This window comes from Stenella coeruleoalba, assembly GCF_951394435.1.
Source record: "Stenella coeruleoalba genome assembly, chromosome: 10".
Lineage (NCBI taxonomy): Eukaryota > Metazoa > Chordata > Mammalia > Artiodactyla > Delphinidae > Stenella > Stenella coeruleoalba.
In genome coordinates, this window is record NC_137156.1 from 90,712,809 (window position 1) to 90,728,997 (window position 16,189).

Sequence of the window (16,189 nt, forward strand, 5' to 3'; positions counted from 1 at the left end):
ATCTCAATAAAAAACTTTGTTTTATTAACTTAATTTGTACTTCCAAATAAAAATATCAGTATTTGATTAATGTGCAGAAATGGTTATATAAGTAGTTTGAAAATTGAATTTGTAGTTTTACTGAGATTATATACTGTCATAAACCTAAGATTAAATTATTTTTATCAAGTTTTAAGTAGAAGTCTTACTAAACCAAAATCTGCAACACCAAACATCTTAATTGTTCTCTAAATAAGATTATGTAAGCATTTTCCCAATTCATTTCAGGATTTTGTTGTTGTTGTTCTGTATTTCAGCAAGAAGGACTGTTTTTCTGGATAAAGCGCTTTTGCAGAACATGATGAGCAAAGTGCTGTCCTTTATCTTGTTAGAAGGCTCATATGAGAGATTTAGGAAAATTTATCAGGAATACCACCTGGGGCAACTTGAATTGTATCTTAGTTAGCTGAGACTTTTGACTAATTTATTCTCCCATTCCACTTGCATGATGGATACAGTTTTTACAGCATGTTGACATTTTGCAAAGCAGTGCCAGATTGAGGAATAATTGCTATTGGATAAAAAACCACGGTTGTACTATAATAAGATATTTGTTATGAATATCATACAAATGCATGTTGACTATAAAACTATTTTAAATGAGTTGAATGGTCATTTTATAAGAAAGACAGATTCATTTAATTTGAGTCCTGCTTGGGGAAAGTCAATACAGAGATTGCCAATATAAGCAATTACATATTAAATGGAATTTGTACAGTACATTTGAGTGTAGATCTTGCTTTTCAATTTTTTTGCATAATTGCAAATGATTAGATTCCAATGAGGCAATCCATGCTGCAAGTCATGGGAAACAACGGTGCTTCTCATTATGAACCTGTCGGAGTGAAAACTTTAAGTTGAAAGTATTGGATGGTAATAATAGAACCAAAGGATAAAGAGGACAGTGAGAGACAATGGTCTTGTTTCTAGTCTGACACAGAATTACTTTTAATGACTGAATGAATATCCCTATTAAAGAAGGTTCTTATCTCAATAACTTATAATTCTAAATTTTTTCTAACTGTAAATTCTCCTATGCCTTGAGTCACTCATGTCACATTTTCTTCTTCCTCTGTTCCTCTTAACAAAAATGGGAATTCTTATAGTATAGTTCTCATGTTAGAGGGGTACTGGAATGCTAATATACCCTTAATGTCTAGAATAAGTTATTTAAATCCCATAATGTTTCATTCATTGAGGAGCATAAGTTAGTACTCAATAATTGTTGGCCTGAATTCTAATTTCATTCATTAAGTGTTACTGAGTACTTACTATGTATCAACTGCTAACCTAGGTTCTAATATGGAAACTATACAAAAATATTTGAAAAGCAAGATCTGAGATTAAAGGTATTGAACTATAAAAATATGAATAAAGTACCCTCTGCATTTGCAGAGTTCCTTACAGCCTGAGAGAGAAAACAAATACACAAGAAACTACTTGCAATTTTGTGTAACCATATTGGAGGAGGTCATGAAGAGAATGTGACTCTATCGACACGTGAGCTGGGCCCACACAACTGGAGGCTCCTCACCAATCCCCTGTCCTCGTTATATGCATCCCACGTGCTTTCCCTGCACTAGAAGCTGCCCCAAGAACTCAGCCTGGAGATAGTGATGTGTTCTTGAGACCGAGCTGGATGGTACACACGAATGAACCCAGTTAAGGCCTCTGTATAAACTTTCAAGATTCCGGCAGGTGGGTGAGAGATCTACTCATCTTGCTACCGCCCAAGACAAACCCTGTGTGTAAGTCCCTTGCTTATTAAAACTGCCCCCTACCAATCTGGAATGTTCTGCCACTTTCTTTGGTCTCTCCTTGCCTTCCGTGTATGGGGGCCAGTTTCAGATTTCACAGGAGAAGCTCCTGAGGTTTTAAACGAACAAACCAGTACTCTGACGGAAACGACAGCCGTACTTCTAATTCTACTTTTAATCTATATGCTCAGTCCCAGGTCCAGATAATGACTCGGGAAAAACTCAAACTGGGACTTCCCTGGTGGTCCAGTGGGTGAGATTCCGTGCTCCCAATGCAGGGGGCCCGGGTTCAATCTCTGGTCAGGGAACCAGATCCCTCATGCCTCAAGGAAGATCCCACATGCTGCAACTGAGACACGGCAAAGCAAAAAAAAAAATACCTCAAACTCACCTCCTCCCCTGGACACCTGGAATCTATAGCTACCTATTTAATAATGTCTTCTGAAAAGAGCCTAAAACTGGTGGAGTGACCCCTTCACACTCGGCCGAGAGGGAAGCCACATCTAAGCTGCGACCCCAAATCAGGAGGGCGCTCCATACCTGAAGCTTTTTTTTTTTTTTTTTTGCTGAGGAAAAGTTGGGGTGTCCAACACTGGGCATCTCAACTATTAAGACCTGCACTTGGGAGACAAGGCCCCCAAACCCCTGGCTTTGAAGATTGACGAAGTCCACACGGACAAGACCCGAGGGGCTGAGAGGAACTGAGAAACTCCTCGCACAGACTCACCCGCGGCTCCAGCGCCCGGCGCAGAATCAGTCCTTTAAAAGGTGCCCAGACTCTATGTGAAAGAGACTCATTTGCTAATTTTAAGTGTGGGTTTGAAGGGCAGGAACCTGCTGGGATACTCCGCGGACCAGGCTGGTGGGCGCCATCTTCGCGCTCTTCCTCTGTGGTGCTGAAGCCCGCGGGCACCATCTTTATTTTTCTTTTTCCTTTCCTTTTTCTTTTCTTCCTTACCCAGGGGTTGCCTCCTTGTGCTCTGCTATGCCGCGCAAAGTGTGCCAGAATCTCCTGGAAGGCAGCTTCTCCACACATCCGGGGCCCAGCTTTTTTAGCTGCTGCCGAGGACACGCCCCTTGAATCTCAGGCTCCAGAGATGGGGGTGGGGTCAGGGGGGGTTGTTTTCCTGAGTCCCATGCAGCTGTGGCATAACCAACCACAGAAGGCGCAATTCTCCACAGGCTGCCCCCGCCAGGGCTCAGTGCACACAGCTGACTAAAATGTGCTCCCATCTTTCTGAGGAAGGCCTATTTGCCTGTGAGGAGTTCCCGCCTGAGGGGAGCTCAGGTCTGATGCGAGCGGAGGCTGCCGACGCCCCTCAGGGCGCTGTGCCGCCATCTTGGCGGCCCCTCTGCCCGCATAGTTCGCCCGTGTGCCGCGCACGGGAACTTCCACGCTCCTTTGGAGCCCTCGTATTTGCCGCTACCGCACAGGGGGCACCTCCAAACAGCCTGGCTCTGGCGGCTTCTGCGCGTGGCCCCACAGGACTGCGTATGTGCGCTTCTTTAAGAGCTGCCGTCTGAGGCTGGGCTTCCAGTCAGCCGAGTCAGTACGGGCTGAGACCCCTCTCTTCAGGACGCTGACAGGGCTGGGCAGAGCCTCACCCACTGGGAGCCGCGAAAAATAAAATAGGCTGCTGGACGGTCACAAAGCCTGAGAGACAACCGAGAGCCGGGGCAGGGCTGCAGGATAAAGTCCATCTACACGAGGCCTCTCCTTCCAGACCAGCAAGGTGGCTGCTTCACTTAATGCACGGAAACCGGCACCGAGAGTCGAGGAACATGAAGAAACAGAGGAATATGTTCCAAGTGAAAGAACAAGATAAAACCTCAGGGGGGAAAATTAATGAAACAGATAATTGACCTGATAAAAAGTTCAAAACTAACGTATATTCTCAGATGAGAAGGCAGAGGCTGAGTCAAAAAGTGAAGATTCACTGTCTTCCGTAGCACTGACAGTTTTATCCGAAATATTGAAGGTATGTTTTTCAAAACTTTTTTTCTTCTGTCGTGGTCTTATTCACAAGTGGCAAAATATCACTGTATTTGGTTGCCATATGTAAATAAAAACAGGATAACTGGGTGGAAGAGTACATCATTAATGCAGAATCTGGAAGTTTCTTAATGTTATGAGAGTTCAAGGAAACAACTAAACTAAGCTTAGAGTTCTTTAAATGACAACAGATGCCTAAGAATTTCAACTCCTCTAATCGTAACTGTTTGTTGACTTCTGTCTATACAACTCCAACTGGTATTTGCAAAGCATTCAGTTCAGTAGGTCAAAGAAACTTGAAGTTTCCTTTTTCGTCTTGAACATAAATTGCTAAAGAGGTCTGAAGAGGCGCTGATTTACATTATCACCATAGTAACTACAGTTGGTATTTTTACATTTAGGTTTGTAGATGTATTGCCTACAATAAATTTAAAACCAAAATATTTTTAATAGAAATAAAATATCTATGCATAAAATCTCTAGAGTTTGTTGCCTGGTTTGAAGTTTATGGAACAGGGCTAGAAAGAATGAACAGGTTTTATCTGACCTACCTTCTAGCAATCCTGCTAAAATCCAAAAACATGGATTTTAAGTCAATAATTCTGAAAATAATACAAATAGTTAGTTGTTCCCAGAGGAGAGAAATACGTGGTTGACCTAAAATCTAGAGCATCATTCAGGTTAGTTTGGCCCTTTTCCAGCTGTCAGAGGTGATAATGCAATTGGCACCCACCAGTCAATGTGTTATTACACCTGGTTCATCCCTAGTTTAAATGAAGTTGTAGTTTCTTCTAGTATCTGGTTTATATCAGAAAACAATTTTTCTGGTAATTCCTATATCTGCTGGTTTTTCAGAGTAATATAAAAATATTTTCTTCAGTATATACAATAAATTAAAATTTAAATCGCATAAAAATAGGCAATAATTTGGCTGCACATTCCCATCATTAATGTGGTCACAGATAAGAAAATAGCTCCTAAGAGCATTTGAGAAGGGACTCCCAAATTTCCTACTTCTAAACAGTGTCAAGCCTGGTATGTAGCAGAATTAAAGGTGCCACCTTTGATCTGTATCTCCTGACAAGTTTTATCAGCCCACTTAGATGATAAAATATTTAGAACTCCCTAGTTGCTAAGTAAGTTTCTAACTGCACAATAGTTGCTTTAAAGAAATGTACACTGACGCATAGTGATTACATTTTTTACTAAATGAAAACTATGAAAGCACTTTCATTTTGTCTCTATGCCTTAGGTCTCCTGAACTCTTCCCTGTTCAAGTGAAGGCTTGACCTTTTCCACACAGTACTGAACTAAATTAATGCCTTATAACATGCTAATTATGTCTTGCGGAGACTCTCAATTATTCCCTTTTAAAAAAACTTTTTTGTGTTCTGTCATAACTCACATTTTATGATATAGAAAGACAGCTAAAAGACAATGTTCGGGCCTTAGGTACTGAGATTCAATTGTGTGTCAAAGTTCTAGAAACTTCTTGATTTCTGGTGGCATATAATAAGAAAAAAAAGAACCAAACAGACATAGGAACTATAGTCAACTGAAGGGCCTATGAAAGAAATAGATTTTTTAAAGTGTTAACTGAAATGCTATTTGCAAATTGTTTTTATTTGATGATCTCAAGTAAAAGGTTAACAAGAAAGGAAGAAAATGGGGAGGGAAGCTATGTGGAGGCAACTCTTGAAAATCTGTTATATTTGTTTCTGGGGTTTTTTTTTTTGTTTTTTTTTTTTTTTTTACATCCCCCTTGCTTTTGTGCCAGGCATCTTCCGTATCCTGGGCCCAATACTCTAAAATGAAAAACAGAAGATATATAGACACCAAAGAAATTCATGTCAATAACAAGACAATAATTACATTAAATCTGAAGTTTTTCATGTCACGATGGCATGGATGCAGTTGACATTTTATTAACAAAGTGCAGAATTTTCTTGATAAAAATATGTAAGTGGAATGTCAGTGTGGTAACATTTTTGACTGAGGTAAACAACAGTAAAGTGGAATTTGAGAAACGGATAAGAAAAGCTATGGTAAATGTCACATCCCTAGATCACCCCGTATACTCTTTAATGTACATGTTCTTTTTTTGCCAATGTTTAATTATAATGATATCGTACAAGGTGGTTGAAGGGAATATTTTCATAGTGGCTTTGACAGTTCCTCAGCCAGCAGAGAACTTTGTGGTGCTTGAATTTTGCAAAATTAATCATTCAACACAAGTAGCATAGGGTCTCTTGGGATAAAAGCAAGGTCTTTATTTTATAATTCAAGGTAGATCTTAATAAGAAATGTTATTTTTGTACTGTTTATGATAATTATGTTTATGATTCTAGATGCATACAAGAATATTTTGTTCTATGGGACAGTAAGACAGTACATTAAGGATGTTTTTGTTCTGTATTAATCTATTTTAAAAATCTATTTTAAGCATAATACAAAATGTCTATGTAAGAATCATATCAAGTCAACCTATGGTTATAAATACTCATAAGTAATTCCACAGATCATTCAAAAACTCTTTTCCAAAGGCATTGTGCTATTATTTGAGAGGATGAATTCATTGTCCAAAGCTATATTTAAACATGAGGTTTTCTACCCCAGTACATATCAATCAATTCTAGTGAGGTTAGGGAAAAGGCAAGTCTGAGATTAAATATTTTTAAAGGATAATCTAATTATGGGCAATAAAGAGTTGGATGTTCTTATGTATCCTGAGTGTACGGAGAAACAATATGATCAAGAAAAGTGGAAGGAGCTTTTTCTTCTTACATGCAGTGTCTCAGGTGTTACGGAGAAAACAGCACAGTCTGTAAAATCATGTTTTGTTAAAAACGGTATTGCACAGTGAAATCCTGGGTGATACATCTATGAGGAATCTTGGAGATCACCCAGTCTAAATCTTCCATTAAAAATAACAAGCTTTTATTGCTAATTATCATTAGAGATGATAATTGGCATATTTAAGATGAGAAAATTAGAACTCAAATCTCCTGGCTCTAATTGCAAAACACTTTCCATTTTACCATACTCCCTGTTTTGATTTAAATTTAAAACAAGCATTTGAGTCAAGTGATGGAAACATAGACAGGGCTGAAGATATTTCCCCCTGTTTTAGTACCTTCCCTTTGACACCTCCAGCTGAAATCCAGTTGACATATACTGAGTGCTCTGTAAATTTCCAGGATTATGTCATTATCACAATTTATTATTTACCAGTCAACTTCCCCTGTATGGTAGGGCTACTCCAGTTTCTAAACTAATCATAGTTGGACAGAAAGCTTTAGCACCTCCCAAAAGTAAGGATGATAATTATACCCTATGAGCTTCTACCTTGATTCCCTGTCTAGCACTATAGTAATACTCTGTAAACATTACAGCTCTCTCTTTGAAATCACTCTACCCCAGTCCACAAACTTGTTGCTTTTTATTTTAGCATTGCATTTGAACAATTTAATAGCCTTTTATTTTCATGGATGCTTGTCTTACTAATGCAATGCATTAAGCAGTTCTTTCTTCTCCCCTCAAGCCCCTCAAATCACAGGATTGACTTGTTGAATTAGAAATGCTTCATTTCCCCTGTGACTTGCAAAGTAGCTTCCCTGATGACATTTGGTAAACAAAATGAGTAAATCGACATTTTGGTGGTGTTCTTGAATTTCATTCATTCTGGAATTAGCAAAACAAATCACTGTTTTGGAATATATTGTAAATAACGTATATCTATAGATGGGGGAGCGGTGGCAGGGGGTGGCTGGCATTAAGGTACAATATGACATCAACAATCCTAAGAAATACTGACCCAAAGAAGTCTGTTGAAGAGAGAGTTCAGTTCTAACTAATGATTGAAATCACTATCCAAGGTCTCTTTAAAAACTGAACTTAAGTTCTCCTTTATCAGAGAAATAAAAAGTGGTTTAATTAGGGACAAAGCCCACTTATCTGAAATCTTACTTGTATTAAGTGTTACTAGTTCCAAGTAGAAATAGGACATAGTCTGAATTCACAAATATCGTAGTGAGCTCCCTATGTTTTTCACCTTCTTCAATGAAGGAACTCATCCCTATCCAACAAAGTAGAAACCACAGTTTGTTCTTCAAAAACAGTTAGGTACCAATTTATGTCTAGAGACAGGAGAGCATAGGGGTTTAGAAAAATGTGGTCTCTGGAATTAGACCTCCTGTGCATGTCTCCTGAGACTAATTCATTCTGTCTTTATCTTGGGCAAAATAGCTCAACTTCTCTGGGGCTTCCACTTTGGGTTGTTGATAGAATTAAAAGAAACAATGAATGTAAATTTCTTAGAACAGTGCCTGGCCACTGGAAAGCATTCAGTCATTAATAGCTATTGTTATTCTAGAATTGAAATCATGTAATTTTTTTTTTTTTTTAACAAAGAGCAAGTCAGAAGTAGTAGGCAAAGCACAGTTATAATGCTTTGAGGGCTTTGTTTCCTCATGTTGCAAATTCTAGGATATAATTTACTGCAACTTCAGTTTTTACTAGAAGATCAAAAGTTACTAGTCTTTAGCAGCTATTAACTGAATATGGCTCACAGAACATACCTTGCCCACTGTTTGTTCTCTTAAATAAAGTTTTATTGGAGCTCAGTGACACCCATTCATTTACGTATGATCTGTGGCTGCTTTTGCTCTGCAGTAGCAGAGTTGAATGGTTTCATTAGAGACAGTCTTGTCCATAAAGCATAAAATATTTATTATCTGTCCCTTTACAGAAAGAGTTTGCTTAACCCTAGTTATAGCAGTAGTTAGATATAGTTTTGGAAGATAAGTGAGTTCTAAGAATAGGTTTTGCTGGGAAGAACTTCTGCGAATTTAATGCTAAAAAAAGACAGATTTATGTTGAAAATGGTTCATAGAAAGTAAATCATCCAAGAGTCCACACTTTATTAAAGCTTTATTGAAGCATAATTTACATACCATAACATTCACCATTTTAAGCATATGATTCAATAATACATTCCCACAATTATATATGGAGTTGCACAACCATTGGCACAAATCCAGTTTTCAAGCATTACTCTGAAAAATTCCCTGTACCTGTCTGCTTTCAATCCCTACTCTCACTCACAGCCTCAAGCAACTATTTATCTCCTTTCCATCTCTATAAATTTGCCTTTTAGGGACATTTCCTATAAATGGAATCATATATATCATGTTTACATCGGGCTTATTTCACTTAGGATACTGTTTTTAAGGTCCACTCATGTAGACACAGGATCAGTTTTTGTTCCTTTTGATTGCTAAACAGTGTTTCATCATATGGGTGTACGATGTTTTGTTTCTTCACCAGTGATGGACACATGGGTTGTTTTCAGTTTGGGGCTTTTATTAAGAATGCTGCTGCTGTGAACATTCACTATGAAGTCCTTATGTTAACAACGTATATTTTCATTTATCTTTTGTAGATTCCTAGGAGTGGAATTACTTATCATCTGGTAAGTTTATGCTTAAATTCTTAAGAAATTACCGAACTGTTTTCCAAAGTGGTCATACCGTGTTACATTCTCACAAGTGGATGTGGTTCCAGTTTTTCGCATCCCCACCAACAGTTATTTTCTTTCTATTTTAACCATCCTAGTAGATGTAAAATAGTATCTCGTTTTAATTTGCATTTTCTAATAACAACGAATAGTGTTTCGTATGCTTCAGAGCTGCTTATGTGTTATCTTTGGTGAAATGTGTATTCAAATCCTTTGCTCATTTTTAACTGGATTTTTTGGTCTTTTTATTATAGAATTGTTAGAGTTCTATAAATTCTAGATACAAATCTTTCATCAGTTATCTAGTCTTAACTTTAACAACTCATTACTTCAAATCAGAGGCAGACCAAAGTAGTATTAATCCTCTGATAAGTTGTAATGCCTTGTAGTAAATAAAGTGTAGACTTTGGAGTCAGGCGGTCCTGGGTTCACGTTTTATCCCTGCTGTTACCAGCTGTATAGACCCTGACTGGGTTGAGGCTCAAAGTTTTAATTTTCTTCTCTTTAAAGTGGAATTTATATTACAAACTTCATGTGAGAAATGAATGAGTGAGTTCAGATCAGCAAGTTTCTCTGAAGTGAAGTGAATACGTAAAACCCAATTCCTGCCCTCTGATAGTTATATTCTCTTTGGGAGAGAGGTGTTTAAATAGAGAATGTCATTCTGTGATAGCTGCTATTTTAAGGTATTGACAGGGTCCGGCTGATACTGGGCAGCAAGAAATTTGACTGAGTGAGGCAGAATGGTCAGGAAATCCTTTTTGGAGGATCTGATACTAGGAAGTGTTAGACACAAGATAGAAGTAGGCCACGAGGAGTGAGCATTCAAGGCTGGAACCAGTGTAGTTTTAAAAATATTCCCTTTGTGTTTGATTACTGAGTAAATCTTTTAGAAAAGATTTATAGGTGAATTTTCTTAGAGAATATTTGTTTTCCATCTACTGACAAAAAAGTGTTATTCATGTTGATGCCATCACGGCAAAGGAGAGCTAAATTCATGAGGCTTGTTGGTCAGTTGCAATAAGACTCCTGAAATATCTGATAGTAAGGTTCAGAATCATTTCTAAAGGACTTAAAAATACATGCTGGAAGTGTTAGGTTGTAACTATGTATAAAAAAGAATCCAGAGTAATCCAGTTCCCACTTTTTTCTATTTCATTGCAATGATATAGTGCTACCAAAAAAATCAGCAAAGAAGGGAAAACGTGTTACTTTTGTCTAGTTGAAAGCGGGGAAACTATGTAAGGTATATTGACTTTTTTCATGCCACCTGACAACCACCAAACATTATTAGTGAAGCTCAGAGAACAGTCTAGTTGTGCATGAGTTTTGTATTAAATTGATAGCAGAATGAAAGTGTGATATTTAAGATGCTGAGGGATATGCCTGATGTCATTCAATGCCCTTTTCTTATTCTGTACATTTATTAGGAGCCTGTCTTCAAAGTATCTTTGAGTTGGGCTTAATGTCAAGAAGATGAGGACTAATATTACATGAAATAAGAATAAAAGGATAGAGGGAATTCAAGGCCTTGGAGAGGCTGAGAAAAAGGAGGGTTTAAAAAGTCAAAGTATAGACAAAAGGTCATCCAGATAATGGAATGTTTGCACTGTTTTTCTACAAATTGTGATCTTTCAGAAAGTCCCAAAAGCAATTCATATCCTGATCTGCCTTGCTTCCCTTCAGGATAATATGAAACTTAAATATAAAAAATAATATCATCCATGGAAGTCACAGGCAGTGTAAAATGTATAGTTATATTCAAGGGGGATTTATTATCAATCACTAACAAACAAAACAACAACAACAAAAAGAAGACTGTAATGCTAATGTTTGGAAAGACAAAGCTGTCAGATGTGGAATTGAAAAAGAGTTCCAAGTAAGTTTCATTCAGGAGCTCTTCACTCCCTTCTTAGCACTAACTAATTTTATAGAAGAGCAGAAGCAGCACTACCTACATGAAGCAGTTTTCAAATAAGCCATGATTGTTAGCATGAACTGAGAAAAGAGATGGAAAAGAGAATAAGAGTCAAAAATAAGGCAAAGAAAAACTATAGTTAGTAGGGGAAAATGGAAAAAAAAGGAATTGGCTGGGGGGAAATATCTGTAAAGTTCTGTAGGGAATTGAGATTTCAACTTCCTGTATAAAATAAAGCACAGCTTTGACGATTATCAGTTTAGTTTGGTCTTGAATCAAAGTATGTTTTCCTTTCACTTGTTTCCAGGGATCAAATGAACTGGATAATTTCTAGAGTTTCCATTTGGGGTATTCATACACAGCATTTAGATTCAAGTGCATGGGCCATGTTAGAAAAAAAAAAAATAGTTGGTAGAAAAACCTGTATTTGAACCATAAAGGATAAATGAGTTTATGAGATAAATCAAAGCAGCTACGTAAGAGGTGATTTGCATAGACAGGGGAGACATAATAAACAGACTATTTGTCTTTCAAAGTCCAGTTCAAAGACCTTCTCCTGATATCCTGATGGGAATTAATCATCCTTTCTCTTCACTCTCATTGTCCCTCTATAGCAATTATTTCATGTTCATTTTATTATTATTTACATGCTCTGTTTATGACATTTTAATTTTAATGTCCTTGAGGATATGACCTAGGTCTGACTGAGTTTTGTTTCTTCCCTCCTGATTTCTACACAAACAGACACATATCCATTTTCCACCCAGAGTACAGGGCATAATACCATGCGGGTATTAGTAAATTGGACTCTAAGCAGAGAAGGACCCAAAATTCAGAACTTGGCTCACTGCATGAAGTCTGATCTTAGTCCGTGACTCAGGCTTTTTAATTCTGCTTCTTATTCTGTGAAATGGGATTATAACTCCAATTTAACCAGTTACTGTAGGGTGAAATGAAAATTTTTTCCTGCCTCTGTTGATTGGGATAGATATAGAACTTGAACTCTTAAGCAAGAATAAGTAGAGATGGAGAGGGTAAGCTTTGATAAGGGAACTGTACCTGGGGAAGCTCACAGATCAGAGAGAGAACTCTAGGATTAGGGGAACCCCCCTGAGTCTTCAGGTATTTCTGAACTCATTTTCAACGAGACTGTATTGATGCACTCCTAATTTCTTCATTTTTTTTAAATGTTAACTTTATTTCTTCAGTCTTTGTATGTGTCACGGAATGGTTCCCCAAAGGAGAAAGAATTTACCTTCCGTTCAAGGTCTAGCAGAAAAATCCCAGGGAAGGACTTTGGTGGTCTCACTCTCTGTCATGTGCTCACTTTTGACTAGAATCAGAGAATTACCAGAAAGAGATTCTTGACAGAAAAAAAGGCAATAACTACCAAATGCACTCCACACCAAGTGCTTAGCACAATGCTTTGCACATAACAAATGCTTACAAAATATCTCATTTTTATATATAATTTTAATGAAGAACCAGTGAATTCTAGAGAAAGAATGGTTCTCTGTACAATAGGTTGTTCAATAAGAATCTGTTACATGAGTGTCTGTGGCCATAAGGTGAAAAAATAAATCATCTGGATTATTATAACATCCTTCTTCCCTGTATCAGTAAATTGCACTATCTACCCTAAACCTAGGAGATTTGCAGTTGATTTCTCTCCAGAATAGATAATGACCCTGTGCATGTATCTCCATTTCCATGGATACAATCCTCGACTAAGCCACTGTCATCGTTCAGTGGATTGCTGAAATAGGCTTCCAAAAAGTTCTCTGCTTCCACTTTTGTCCTCTTAGTGGCTATTTTCCCCAAAGTAACCAAGATAATTTTTTATGAGTAAATCTACCCAATCAATCTTCTGTTTAAAATGAGTGTCTTCTCATGGCAATAAGAATATAGTCTACACCCTTAACCACGTATAAAATCCCTTCTCCATCTGGCTTTTCCCTCCCACTGTACCTTCATCACATACTACTCTTATGTCCCTGCACCACCGACCTCATTTATGTCAATCAGAAATCAAACTTCGTCCTAGCTCAGGTTGTTAAAACTTTTTCTTCTCCAGAATGTTCTTATTCCAGACCTTTGTATGGCTGCCTCCTTTGCAGTGGAGCTGTAATGAAATGCATCATCATAGCCAAGAGCCTTCTTTAACATCCCTAGCTAATGTAGTGCAGCCTCACCTCATTGCTCATTTCCCCCAAGTAGAATATAAACTCCAAGCATTCCTCAAATGCAAATCAAGGGTTTCTAGAGCCTTGGAGGCCTTCCTTAAAATCTGTAAGGAAAGGATACCAAGAAAAAGTGTATCAATTGCCAAGGAAGCCTCTCCAAGGTACAAACTAGGATAGATGTCACAGTAACCACTATGGGACTGTCCTGCTTATTTTGTCAGCTCAGGAGGGGATAAACGAGGACTGTTAAGATGAAGCTAGTATGCGTGTGTGCCTGTGTTTTTGTGCCTATGTATTTTTCCATCTCTTATTATACTGATATATCCTCCTCTAAAAATTAACAAAAAGGAAAGTCAATTTTATTTATTAAGTATCACTGATATAGCTCCCAAGAATCTCAGTTGGGACTGGAGCTGCAAAATCTTTGTCTTGGTTGTAGCAGGTATTACAACCTTAATGTGGGTTATGGATTCTACCTCAGGGCTACAAAAAGACAACAAAGTGAAAGAACTTACATGCTTGACTCATTTCTTTCCTCTGATACACTCTGAGTACACCAAAGTGGTGACTAATTTTCCAACTCAACTCTGATATGCCTTAGCATTTAGAACAGGATTTATCCATCAAGGATTTCGGGTTAGGTTCCAGTAGACAGTGGCTGAGTCTGACGAGCAAAATAAGGGATCGCCTCTTTGAGGGAGAAATCCACAGAAGGAAGGATTCTATTGCATTTATTGTGGGATGAAATGAAGCTTGCTATTGGAAACAGATCCCATGAAGAGTACTGACAGCAAAGTTTTTTATGATATTAGAAATCGGTGCTGTAAAATTCCATCTTTATTGAGAATATTTCCTCTTTGCCACCTACAAAATGTAACTGAACTAGGAAAAGGCAGGGAAAAATGGCTTGATCCTAATACAGTATGCTAACCTCCCTCTGCTTTCAGTCCTCTGTGTCCATTTCCCAAAAACGAGTTCAGGAAAGTAGATATGTAATGTTTCTTTCTGTGTGCAAAAAGTTGGAACTTGAAAAATATAAACAACCTGTGTTTGCTATTTATTATATAAAGAGATCCCTAATTTTCTTTGCACTTAGGCTGTGTTTTACAGAGCTGTATAAAATTTTCAATCTTCTCTGAAAACAATAGAGCGCACACACACACAGATAATTTGTCTGATCAAAGAAAAATAGTACCAAAGGAATGCAAGGAGACTTAAAGGAATACTAAATGTTACAAGCATAAGAAGAAAATAAATTCATTCTGGTTCAAATGATCTAGAAACACTTTTGGATTAATTTGAGTTTGAGCAGAGACTTAAAGTAGGAGTAAACCTTTAATGAATGGATATTAGGTTGTAAGCAAATGGGAAAGGTAGGAAACTGCAGAACACTTTGAAAGAAAGCAAGCAGTCTCATGAGATAGAGGTATGCATATGTGAAGTTGTGGTTCAGTTTAAGAATATAGCAAGTTATGGGCAGACCTGGGATTATGAATTTGACTTCATGAGAGTATAAACCCTTTGTTGCAGCATTCAGTACATAACAAACTAAGGAACAATTCAAATCCTGTACCTTTAATAAAGCCTTTCTAGTTATTGTGACCCTTAAGGATATCTCTGCACTATGACACTTTTATTATCCAACATAGATTTTCATCTTAATTGCAATCTGTCTTGTCTCAATTTCTGTTTCATCTGTGTTTATAGTGTAACTCTCAAGAAACTCAGAACAACTTGAGTCCTAATATTATGTAAAAAAACAGAGCCTGACACAGTTTTAGATACAAAGTTACCACTTAATGACCACATTATTGATTACATATGGTAAAGGAAAAAAACATACTCCCAAATTGAAACAATGGCAGTCACAACCTCACATGTTTTGTTTAATCTATAGGACAGATATCCACCCCATCTGACCACAAGAAAAGAACTTGCATAAAGGGTTTACTTTCTGAACAGTTCAGTCATATTCACTCTGCTGTGTGGTCAAAAATCCATTAGTGGAGTGCCAGCAATGCATCAAATGTGCTATTAATTTCACTCGCAGCAGAGGTTCTGCACTTTTGATGAGGACCACTTAAATTTAATAGAGAAGCAAGCTGCCCCGTGCCTGTTCTAAAACAGGAAAGTGACCCAAAATCGAGGAGACAGATTTATGTGACATGCCCAGAATGTGATGCATGCCTTTTGGCCAGAACCCTGTGAGGTGAAATGGCAGTTTTGGGGACAGGAGCTCCAGGGTGATATGCAAGAGCAGACAGGCTTGCTTCTTTCACCAGGGCTCAGAAAAAGGATGACCCTCATATTAGAGAGCCTATAAATATGTAAAACATTATTTCATCCAAGACAGCAGCCCTCTGGACACTGAGGCTGTGAGGAGAACTGGAGGGAACGTGCAGGCTGCCAAGGCAATTGTCAGAAACGGCTGCCAGAGAATCGGATGCTGTGGCTGCAGAGATATTATCTGTGGCTTGGCATTTGGAGCCTACCCTAGAAGTTCAAAGAGGAGCAGCAATAACTGAACCAACTCTCAGGGGAACACAAGAGCTATATTATCTATAATTTATAGGACTTTAAAGACAAACTTTGATTTTGAGGGGGTACACCAGGAATGATGTTTCCCCTATAAGGGAAATTGCCTTAGAGCATGTGTGCTGCAGATTTCTCTGAAGACGAGCATGCAAATTAAAATGACAGAGAAAGCTTTTCATGAACTGTCTTGATTAGGTAACTTCTGGTCATATTTGAGTCAAGCCATGGCAGTATAAGCATAACTCTAAA

At 37.8% G+C, this 16,189-nt stretch overlaps 1 protein-coding gene across 15 annotated transcripts in view; it reads right to left on the reverse strand.

Moving 5' to 3' along the window:
* Window positions 1-2,846, reverse strand: part of LOC307193527 (uncharacterized protein) — a 730,787-nt gene extending 727,941 nt beyond the window's left edge. For all 15 annotated transcript variants that reach the window (XM_079935632.1, XM_079935641.1, XM_079935643.1 and 12 more), the window contains exon 1: window positions 2,524-2,846. In XM_079935632.1, the coding sequence (XP_079791758.1) occupies window positions 2,524-2,832 (309 nt within the window). In that variant the 5' untranslated portion in view covers window positions 2,833-2,846. The remainder of the gene's footprint in view (window positions 1-2,523) is intronic.
* Window positions 2,847-16,189: the final 13,343 nt, after the last annotated feature.